Source organism: Populus euphratica, unplaced genomic scaffold (assembly GCF_000495115.2).
Source record: "Populus euphratica unplaced genomic scaffold, PopEup_1.0 scaffold635.1, whole genome shotgun sequence".
Classification (NCBI taxonomy): Eukaryota; Viridiplantae; Streptophyta; class Magnoliopsida; order Malpighiales; family Salicaceae; genus Populus; species Populus euphratica.
In genome coordinates, this window is record NW_011500510.1 from 114,669 (window position 1) to 126,029 (window position 11,361).

General features: G+C 33.2%; 1 protein-coding gene across 1 annotated transcript; it reads right to left on the bottom strand.

Moving 5' to 3' along the window:
• Positions 1 to 859: 859 nt before the first annotated feature.
• On the bottom strand, positions 860 to 9,801 carry LOC105115105 (glyoxysomal fatty acid beta-oxidation multifunctional protein MFP-a-like). Its single transcript, XM_011011895.1, has 18 exons — positions 9,492 to 9,801; positions 8,748 to 8,819; positions 8,559 to 8,624; positions 8,421 to 8,477; positions 8,250 to 8,317; positions 8,089 to 8,170; positions 4,750 to 4,805; positions 4,344 to 4,646; positions 4,173 to 4,259; positions 3,518 to 3,692; positions 3,288 to 3,409; positions 3,020 to 3,183; positions 2,676 to 2,930; positions 2,409 to 2,530; positions 2,121 to 2,242; positions 1,823 to 1,971; positions 1,605 to 1,743; positions 860 to 1,145 (listed from the first exon to the last, which is right to left on the bottom strand). The coding sequence occupies exons 1-18, from the start codon at positions 9,595 to 9,597 to the stop codon at positions 1,110 to 1,112; spliced, it is 2,181 nt and encodes a 726-aa protein (XP_011010197.1). The 5' UTR covers positions 9,598 to 9,801; the 3' UTR covers positions 860 to 1,109.
• Between the last annotated feature and the right edge of the window lie 1,560 nt (positions 9,802 to 11,361).

The window sequence follows — 11,361 nt, forward strand, 5'->3', positions numbered from 1 at the left end:
TCCTCCACTTTGTAAGCTTTTTCTTATATTTTTCTTTCTTTTGATTGATTGTTTCCAATCACTGTATATTATATTATCAGATCACTTCTTGTTGTTGCTTAATAATGACTTCACCTGTAATCCAAAGCAGCAACAACAAGGAGGTGGGGGAATAATAGGGGGAGGTGGAGGTTTTGATCTGAATAAATTGTTCAAGCCCTCTTCTTCAGATCGTATAAATATGATGCAACCCCATATCCAATAAGAACAGCAACAGCAACAAGGTCATTCTCCATCTACCAACAGTAATAATGATGTCGTTTCATTTTTATATATATATAAAAAAGGTTGGGTCTCAGCTGGGTTTACCCGGGTCGACCGGGTTCCGGGTCAACCCTCCGGGTCGACCGGGTTTCACCGGGCTAACTCCCAAACGGGTTTTTACTTAGACCCGAACCGGTCCCAGGCCCGGGTCGGCCGGGTCCCGGGTTGACCCGCCGGGCCGATCCGGGTTCTAAAACTATGATTTCATGAGATCTTTTGAGCCAACTTGTATTTTCAAAAAATTTTAAAAAAATTATTAAAAATTATTTTTTATATATTTTGAATTGCGCTAATTTTAAAAATATAAAAAAATTTTATTTTAATATATTTTAAAATAAAAACCACTTTAAAAAATAATTACAACCATACTACCAAACAAAATATTTATCATGCTTGCCTCCATAAATAATGTTACCAAAACACATAAAATATTATTTTCTACACACATAAACCATTCAATTTCCATTAGCATGCCACTGCCCCATCGGCTGCATAGTGGCAAATCAGGGTTCAGATTCACCACACTGCTTACTGTTTATACATTTAACATCTCTCAAAGATCAATTATTGTCATCATTCCCACGTTGGTAAAATAATCTTTGATTTAAGAATTTAATTTGTATTTATTCGCCTGATTATAAATATTACCGTCCATGCTCTCACATTTTGTCAACTTGGCATGGTCATTTCATCACACGTATATTATTTGGTTCATATACTGAGCGCTCTAACCAGCACGACGGGGGGAAGGACACCATCCAGAAAAGAATTTCCAATAGTTGGCGAAGCATCTGGCAAGTAAGATCTTACAGCCGAGACTTTGCTTGGTCCACCGGAGAACTCTGCAACAAAACAGAGCAAACATCATTTGAGATCCAGTATTGATTCGCAAGTACAGCCATGCAATCAGCTAAAAATGTTGTAGTTGGTTAGCAAATGGGCACTTGCTTCATTAAGCCACGACACAGCTCACTTGTCGAGAGCAACGTATAGTCGTGTAAAAGATCCATCGAGAATACAAACTTGTTGCTTGGTTTTTATTTGTTTCAGTTATTAAAAATAAGCCTGGTTCTGAACTGGCGGGTATGGTTTCAGAAATGTTGGGAGAGAAATATGTTATAATTCAGGTATAATTCATCTGGCATGAAGATGTTTCTACAGCATAAGTTCTCAGCAACGAGTCCTAGGCAATCTTAAGGGCAAAACAGATGATAAACCAATGCATGATATGTTATAGTTCATGTACTCCTCGTACTTTCTAATCATGTAATATGCATTTTTCATAAATTCAGGTCTCTCACCAGAGGAGCACCCTTTGCAGCTCGTTCAGCCAAGAAGGCACAGGGCTTAAAGAATTCTCCATATGTCTTTGACCATTCCTCCAATCTTGAATAAATGTACTTGGATCCAAGAGAATCAGCCCAGAACATAATACCCCCCCTGATCCAAATAAAACAAATTGATTAATGCAAGAGCCTAGAATGTGGAAAGAAACCCTTTCACTCTGTAAAAACCAAACCTGTAAGGCGGAAAACCCATTCCCATTAGAGACGAAATGTCAAGGTCTGCAGCTTTGACTGCAATTCCTTCGGCAAAGACTCGACAGGCTTCATTCACCACTGGGAAAAATATCATCTCTACAATGTCCTTCTCTGGCAATTTTGCAAGCTGTAACAAAACGATTAATGACCCAGAATGAACAAGAGATAGATCCACGAGCATATGCTTTTTGTTATTTGAGGTTAGGATCCATAAAAGTGGAACGAGATCGACACCTAAAACTACAAGCAGTAAGTGAGAAAAAAGAGAGATAATACCTTGGGGTCAATGGCAACGCCAGAAATGTTTCTTGCTTTCTCAATGTATTTCCTTAATTCAGGATCTGGCTTGGCTTTACGCCTATCATCATACAAATAGAATCCTTTGCGAGTAGTTTCGCCTGTAATTTACATGGTAATTATGGAATTGCTTCAGAGACGAACAGTCATTAAGAAAATCCTATTAAAAAGTCAAACCATGCTTCTAAGCTTCTGCAGCTAAAGTTTTACATTCTATTCATGTTTCATCTGGAGGAAACTAATTGATTAACCAGGTAGGAAACATACCGGCTCTCTTATCCTCTTGCATTAGTGGGATAAGCATTGATTTATAGGTTCGCTCAGGGAAATTCACAACAAATTGCGTGCCAGTTGCAATTGCAACGCCAAACCCAACCAGGTCAACTAACCTGCATGAACAAGTGAGAGAATTGGAGCTCAAAATGTGAAAAATTATAAATTATACATTTTATGAAGCAATACCAAGTTGAACTGAAATATATTTTCTCCAGCAACAACGGAAAAGTGGTTACATTTTCCCAACAAATTAGTTACCTGAAAGGGCCCATTGGCATTCCAAATTTTGCGATCACCTTATCGATCTGATAAAGATCTGCTCCATGTTCAACAAGTAAAAGAGCAGCTTGGGTGTATGGAAAGAACATCCTGTTGACAGCAAAGCCTGTGCAATTCCCAACCACAACTGGAGTCTTCCTGATTTTCTTCCCAACATCTAGCAAATCCACAATTACCTGCGGGGATGTCTGCTTGGTACGAACAATTTCCAAAAGTGGCATAACATGAGCCGGACTGAATCAGAAGCACAAAGGATTGGTTAAGCCAAAAACAAAAGCAGTTCATTAACAAATCATAGAAGATAGCTCTACACCAGATATTACCTAAAGAAGTGGGCTCCAATAATCCTATCTTGTGACTTGGTCTGCTTTCCAATCAAGTTCAAGTCAATAGTGGAGGTGTTACTGGCAAGTATACAATGAGGTGGGCAATATTTTTCTAGGTCAGAAAAAATTTGTTGCTTCAAAGAAACATTTTCAATCACAGCCTGTGTCAAGCATCAAGAACAAATAATCAAAGTAAAGTTGTTTAATTTCAGGATATAAAATTCAATGGCACCAAAAGAGAGTTAAATCAAATGGACAAGTATACCTCTATAACCATGTCCACGTCTTTAAAGCTTTCATAATCAAGGGCACCCTTGAGAAGAGACATGGTTTTTTCAAACTTTTCTTGTGTCATTCTTCCTTTCTTGACACGACTTTGGAGATTGGCTGCATGAACAAGGAATAGCTTGTCACAACTATAAAACTTCATTAAGTAAAACCGAAGGAGAACTAGGTTACAAGATGACAAAATTAAAAGCTGATCTCAAGCCCCACCTCTGACTCTACCAATTCCAGCCTGCAAGAATTGGTTATTTACTTCTTTCAGGATCACTGGATAATTACTGAGAACTAATGCTGTTGCTATCCCTGAACCCATCAATCCTCCACCAAGCACGGCAACCTTCTTCACTCGTCTAGGTACCAAGCCCAGATCAGTAATTCCAGGGACCTGTTCAAAATCAAGAGCTGCTCAAGATTTTGAAGTGAAAGCATGTGAAGTGTTAAAGTGCCCAGACCAAACTTGAACAACAGACAAATATCTTCCACAAATTCAGATTCCAGAGTCACATTACGTGTATTGAGAGCTCTAAAAATTCAATTGCACCCATTTCTTTTCACATCAATTCTTGAGAAAACTAACTTTGGTGCACACTCAAAGAAAAAATTTATTAACAAGAAACCAAACCTCTCTACTGAAACTCATGGCTTCAATCAGAATGAATGAACCTACTTGTTTACTTCAAGGATTAAAAAGAGCATCCACAAAACACTTTACAACAAGATGACTTAGCAAACTTGACCATGTAAATCTTGCTAGAATATCAATGGTGGCAAAACCATATTAATATAGCTGGTAGAAGCCATATTATATCTACTGAAAATTGCAGATGAATAACCAACAATTCCATGAGTAAAGTTGCACCAGCACCTTGGTTGTTCCTCGCTGAGCAAAGAAGATGTGGATCAAGCTCTTGCAGGTGTCAGAACGCACAAGTTCATGGAAACTTTCAAGCTCCTGCCAACATCAGACAACTTATCATGCAGTTTAACTGGCTATAATTAGAAGAAAAAGAAAAAAAAATGAGGACCAGTAAGGGACCTTGTAGAGTCCATCACGTGGACCAGAAACTATGCCATGTTCAACAACATCAATGCAAACTATAGGATGTGTGAGATTGGGGGCTCGTTTGCGGACTTGTTCTCTTGCAAACTTGAATATTTCCCTTGCCTCACCAAGGGAATCTAATTTTTCGGTCTTGTAAAGACTAGCAACCCATGGTCTCCTACGCTCCAAGATATCCAGGGCCCACTGACGTGCAGTGCTTACCAACTCATTTGGCGAAACAACAGCATCCACAAGACCCAGAGCATGAGCTTCCTCACCTTTAACTGGTTTTGATGTCTATGAGCAGGGAGGGGAGGGGAGGATTAGTTAGATATTATACAGTTGTGAAACTATAGAAATCACATGGATCAAGCAACTAGAGGACCTAGCTACAACATACCAGCATCATTTCCAGGGCCTTTGAGATACCTACAAGACGTGGAAGTCTCTGTGTTCCTGAGCCAATCAGATACATGAGATTGGAAGTAAGAAATGAAATCCCTTTTTTGAGGAAAATGAGTCCAATCAATTACCATGTGTGAAATCCAAGAAGTATACTGTATCTTTCTTAAAGGAAGAATCGACAGCAAATAGGCAAACACTAGTTCATTTGCCCTACTCCGCCGTAAGCCAAACCACTTTTAAAAAAATAAAAAATAAATAAAAAACAAACCCTTTTTTATTTAAAAAAATAATGTTAAACAATAAAATCAGGAAAAAAAAACAATAAGGCAAAAAAATAAAAGAAGATGTCAAGTCAAGTAAACTTTTCAAACCCGTAATCCGGGTTATTAGATCAGAAATACCACAAATGAAAAAGCAATGAAACTCAATTCTTAGCAAATCTAACCTTGAACGATGAATCATTACTATTATAATTATAATTATAATTATAATTATTGTTATTATTATCATTACTACTACTATCATTATCATTACAGCTATCACTATTATTATTATTATCAATAAGTAATATTTTCATCATCATTATTAGTATTATTATTATCATGATCACTATCACTATCATTATTATCATTATTAGTATCATCATCGTTATTATTATTATTATTGTTAATAATATTGTTATAACTATTATCATAACTACCACCACTAATATTACCATTATTTTTTTTCTTATTACTATAATCATTATTATTATTACAGTTATAACCACCACCACTATTATTATAACAAATTATTATTACTATTACTACTGTTACTACTATTATTAATCGTATTATTATTAGCACTATTATTATTATTACTATTATTATTATTATCATCGCCACAACTATTATCACATTACAGCCAATATTATTATTATTATTAGCCCTATTAGCATTATTCCTATCCATTATCATTACCATTATCATTACTACTATTATTATTATTGTTATCACCACCACCACCATTATTATTCATATCATAACCACTACAACCATCATAATAGAATATTATTATTATTATTATTTTAATAAGCTATTATTATTACCACTAGTATCACTAGTATTATCACAATTAGTAGTATTATTACTATCATTATCATTATTATAATCCTACTAATATTATCATTTGTTATTATTATCACTACCACTATTATTATTATCATTGCCATTACTATAAATAGTGTTATTACTATTATTATCACAATTATTACTATCATTGCAACTATTATTGTCATAAAAAACTACTACTATTACTATAATTATTATCATAATTATTATTGGTTTCGCCGTTGCTATTACTATTAATACTATCACCACAATAATAATAATAATAATAACAACAACAATAACAATTACAATAACAATAAAAATAATAAACTATTATTATTACCACCATTATTAACATTATCATCACTATCAATAGTATTATTAATAATATTGTTAGTATTATTATCATTATTACTATCACTATTGTTATTATTAGAACTACTACAGTTACCATTATTGTTGTTGTTATTGGAATAATAAAAACCATAAACTTGATTTGAAGGATAAAATTAAAAACATAAAAACTTTGATAAAAAAGTAAAGAAAACAAATAAGAAATCAAAAGAAGAAAGACCAAACTGAAATAAATATTATTACTATTGAAAAAAAATCATAAATTTGATTTGCATGATAAAATTAAAAACTATAAAAAAAGAGTCAAGGAAAAAAATAAAAAAAAATCAAAAGTAAAAGGATTGAATAAAAAAATATCATATACACAAATTAGAATTGAAGGACTAAATTGAAAACAAATAAAATTTTAACAAAAAAGAAATAACTTAAATTAAAAAAACATCAAAATTGAAAGGATGGATTTTGAAACACCAACAAAACTTAGAGAAGAATTTAGTTTTACGAGGGTAGGAGAGAGAAATAATAATTAAAAAAAACAAAGAGAGCGGGCCACTGGCGATAAACCAAAATAATAATTAAATGGTATCACCCCTAACAAAACCCAACAATTACAATACACACACACACACACACACACACACACACACACATGAAAATACAAATATACCCCCTATGACCTATGAAAATGGCTTAAATTTTTTAACTTCAATGTTAAATTTGTAATTTTACTTATCAAAATGTGCAATGCCCAAAAAGACCTTTGACCCGAGTTAAATGTTTTTTATTTTAAGAGTAGTAAAGTCATTTTACCGTGCATAAACATGATAAAAAGGCAATAAAACCCTTGAACAATTATCAAATGACAAATTAACAAACCAGTTTACCCCTCAAAAGGCAACATTCCAAGAGTTTTTTTAAGGGCAAGATCATCATTTTATTATTACAATCCACAATAAACAAAGGCATATCTACAATGAATGCAACCATCAATTTTCCGTTTACAACTGTTAATCAGCAAGTTCTTTAACAGTTTTTATTCACTTAGAATGATAAAAGATGAGCTAAATGAGCTACTTGTACATAAACCCTCTTTTTTTTTTCTTTTCTTTTTTTTTGCATATTTATCGACAAAATATAAATGGCAAGTCTATGATGTAAGAGACAAAATTTCTGATTTAGTTTTTGTGAATAGTCATTAGGCTCTCATATCATGACCATGGAAATCATTTTTTGGGTCATTTGCCTCAACAAGATGGAAACAAACACTGTCCCTTCCAATGAGAAAATCATATCACGAGCCACATTATCTCAATTTCATGGCTACCATGTCTTCACACACCATATCATCTTAACTGACTCACCTTGTCCTCCATCAAAACTACCTCTCACTCTCGAAATCATCACTGATTTATCACTATTTGTCTAGAAAGTAAGTGATTTCAACATTCTTATTTCCCTACTACATGTTGTCTTTAAACACCTGCTGTTAGATTTTACAAGAATGAACATCCTTATGCTGAAATTTGTCATTTAACTTTTGAAATTCGCCAAGGTGTCATGCCATGCAGATTTTACAACTTTCAAAAGCAATTACTCACTCTATATACTCATCAATTCTAATTTAGTGAGCACTAAGCTTTACTATCTCTTCCACCTGATACATTACCAATGCAAGAAAAAAAAAAGGTCGTCTATAGATTTTCCTTACCAGTTACCATCTTGATCAAATAACCAAATTGTAAACCACTGATCATTTCAGGAAAGTGCAAACGACAATGCTGAAATTTTAATTTTATTGAAATTACAAAGAGCACATTAAGATAGAAACAGAAAAAGGTTGTCATTCTGGGGACCTTCAAAAAACAAGAAACGTAAACATCTCGCTGACATACCTCCAAAACCAGGAATTATGCCAAGTTGAAGTTCAGGTAGGCCTAATTGAGCAGTAGAGGTTGAGATACGTGCATGGCATGCCTGACATAGCAAGTATATCATATAATCTGAAGAAATCAATTATAAAGTGATACAATTAAGAATATGTAGCAAGACATACCATTGCAACCTCTAGGCCCCCACCTAATGCAAGGCCATCAATTGCAGCAACGGAAGGCTTTTTTGCAGCTGGAAAGCAAAGCAACTATTCAAATAGCTGAAATATGTCGATGAAACTTTTGTTGAGGACATTTAAGCCATCAGGAATGAAGAAGGATAAACAAAAGAGTACCTTCTACAGTATCACTGAGAACCTCCACGGATATAAAACCAGGCTTTGGTTCATTCGCTGAGAAAACATAACAGGGACTTTATTGGAGTTACAGGTAAGAATATCTTGAGCATGAGAAATATAAAATACTGAACATACATTTTCCCCCTTGAACTCCTCCAAATGAAGAAATATCAAAGCCACCAGAGAACTTGCCCTTTGCACCTGCATCATTAACATGAGATGTTAGCTTGGCATCTCACATTCTCATGCAGTTCTGATGCTTGGAAATGTAATGCAAACTCCTTGAAATTTTTATGAATAATCTCTAAATATTTAAATAGTTACCTGTAATAACAATCGCCTTCACATCATCTCTTCTTAAAGCTTGCTCGAAACTGTCCTTCAAGCTGTACAACACTGGACAGAAAGCAATAGGGATAAGTTCCATATTTGATCACTATCATTGAAGAACATCGTTTAATTGAAAAGTAAGTAACTGCAACATCAAGCAAGTCTAGATTATGCGAATTGTATCACAAATTTGAGTAGAATAAGAATACACCTGGAACCCGAAAGGAAATTTCAAATGCTTCCAATCATTAGCTTAAATCAGAACCAAGTTAACAGGCTTGCAGCAAAACACAAATCACGTAAATATTTTTCAAAGTGAGATAATAAGCCTCGAGGATAGTCTCCTAATTCTTTGAAAAAACAATCATAACATCAAGATTGAGAGGATAGAGGCCCTTTACCCCATTAAAGATGCAGCATGCCATCCTAAATTGTCAAATTACACACCAAATTGTTAAAATTATCTTTTATTTATCCTGGTAAACAGAAGTTATAATGTGAAATGATAAATCAAATGGACCAACTAGCAAACAGAATCCAGTTTCTTGAAACAAAAACAACCACCAATTCATAAAAATAGAAAATCTTAATCCTACACAGAAAACTCAGCCCACCACCCAACCATAAAACAAGAAATCAAGCTTGAATATCAAAAGGGTCCGCATAAAACGAACTAAATATACAAGATCTAACTTAATTCGAACCAATTAAAGACAAAAAAAGAAGAGCGAGTGATACCGTCTAAAGAAAGCGAATTAACAGGAGGATTGATGATGGTGATTAAAGCCACCCCATCAGCTCCAACTTCAATTGTGGTTCTTCCCTTAGTCCTGCTTCCTTCCATTCTCTCCTTCTGAGATCTTCTCAATCTTGTTTTGTCTTTCCCTGTGAGTCTTAACGAGGTTAGGTGTCGTGTCTTAAAACAGAGAGAGCGACGTTGCCACGCAGCAACGGTTTCAAGTTAGAAAGAAACTTATAGCAAGCGGGCAATCTTGTTTCTTGTTGCGTCTATCAAAACTCCAATCCCTTAGCTTCACTTGCGTTTCTTTAGGCAGTGAACGTACCTGCCAGTTATTATTATTTTTTTATTTTTGTCATCCTTATATAAATAAGTCCAGCCACGTGTGATAATACCATTAAAAAAACACCAGTGGAATCCACTGCGGAACGTGCTTCCACGCGCCCTACTTGCGCGTCATGGACATGGAGAGCTTGCTACCATTTCTTTAATGCTATTTTCATCTCGAAGTTCTAAATATCCTAACGATCGTGTTTCGGTGAGGGCATGCCACGAATGCAGCCAGATTGGATATTCTATTTTTCTTTATTTTATTTCTTGCTGCTACGGATATATATACTTCCAGGAAAAAAAAAATAAAGAAATTTGAAATATAGCAAAGCAATCGTGTCAGCTGGTTATTGGTTATTTTTTTAATATATATATATATATATTAGGAAGCAATATTCCAGAGATGATTGGATTTGGATATGCCTGGAGTTCGTCGATGATTCCGAAGCTCACGCATTTCTATGTCATTTGCTTTGATTTGTGCAGGCACTTGACCCGGCCTTAAAATCGGCCTTTCTTTTGTTGTCCTTTGCAACTATTTCGATTTACACCTACATATTTTATTTATTTTACTTGTCGTGTGACCCTTACTCTACACCGATTCATAATTTTTTTTTAAAAAATAAAAATCTTAAATATATAAATTATTTTGATATATATTTTTACAGAAAAAAATTATAAGTATAAATTAAAAATTTTATCTACAGATCTATGCATTAAATAAAAAAATCATTAGCAATAACTAAAAGGGAAATTAAATAAATAAATAAATAAAATAAGATATTTATCATTTTGTGTCCACCAAATTTATTTATTAAAATAAATAAAAAATAAAAAAACATATTAAACCGAGTGAATAAAAAAATAGATGAACATATTTTAAATATTATTTTAAAATAGTTACTTTCTTGAAAAACAAAACTTATCTATATAAAATAAAATAAAGAATAAAATAAAAAAACTATAACAATTAAATACAAAACAAATTATTTTTTTTAAAAAATATTTTATTAAAAAAGGCTTGCAAAACATGTGGCCGGGGCAATGAGACTAAGACAAATCGATAGAAAATAAATTGAAAGTAACCACAAAACTAATTTTTTAAAAAAATAATAATTTAGACAAATAAAATCATAAAAGAAAATGAGGAAAAAAAGAATTTCTAACCTATTAACTCTTAAAACTTGTTACTCATGTCATTAGATCAAAAAAACAACAAGTGAAAAAACTATGAATCTCAATTATAAAAAAATCAAACACTGACGGATGTAATAAGAATAAAACCAACCACATAAAAAATTTTAATTAAAAGAATGAGAGTGAAAACTAAAATAATAAATAAATTTGAGGGCATCAAAACAATTTAAATTGAAGGGCTAAATCGAAAAGAAGAAAACTTTAACAAAAGTAAAAAGAAATCAAAAGAATAAGTGTTAAATTGAAAAAAGTAAGATAACATAGACTTTGATTGAAGGATGAAATTAAAAACCAATAAAACTTTAATAAAAAAACCAAGGGTGAAAATGAAAAATAAAAAAA

Coding starts and splice junctions, on each gene's coding strand:
- LOC105115105 (XM_011011895.1), bottom strand. CDS start 9,597: ATGGAAGGAAGCAGGACTAAGGGAAGAACCACAATTGAAGTTGGAGCT. Junction 4,806..8,088: donor CATAATTCCTGGTTTTGGAG/GTATGTCAGCGA, acceptor TGATTGGCTCAG/GAACACAGAGACTTCCACGT. Junction 2,243..2,408: donor GCAAGAGGATAAGAGAGCCG/GTATGTTTCCTA, acceptor TGTAAATTACAG/GCGAAACTACTCGCAAAGGA.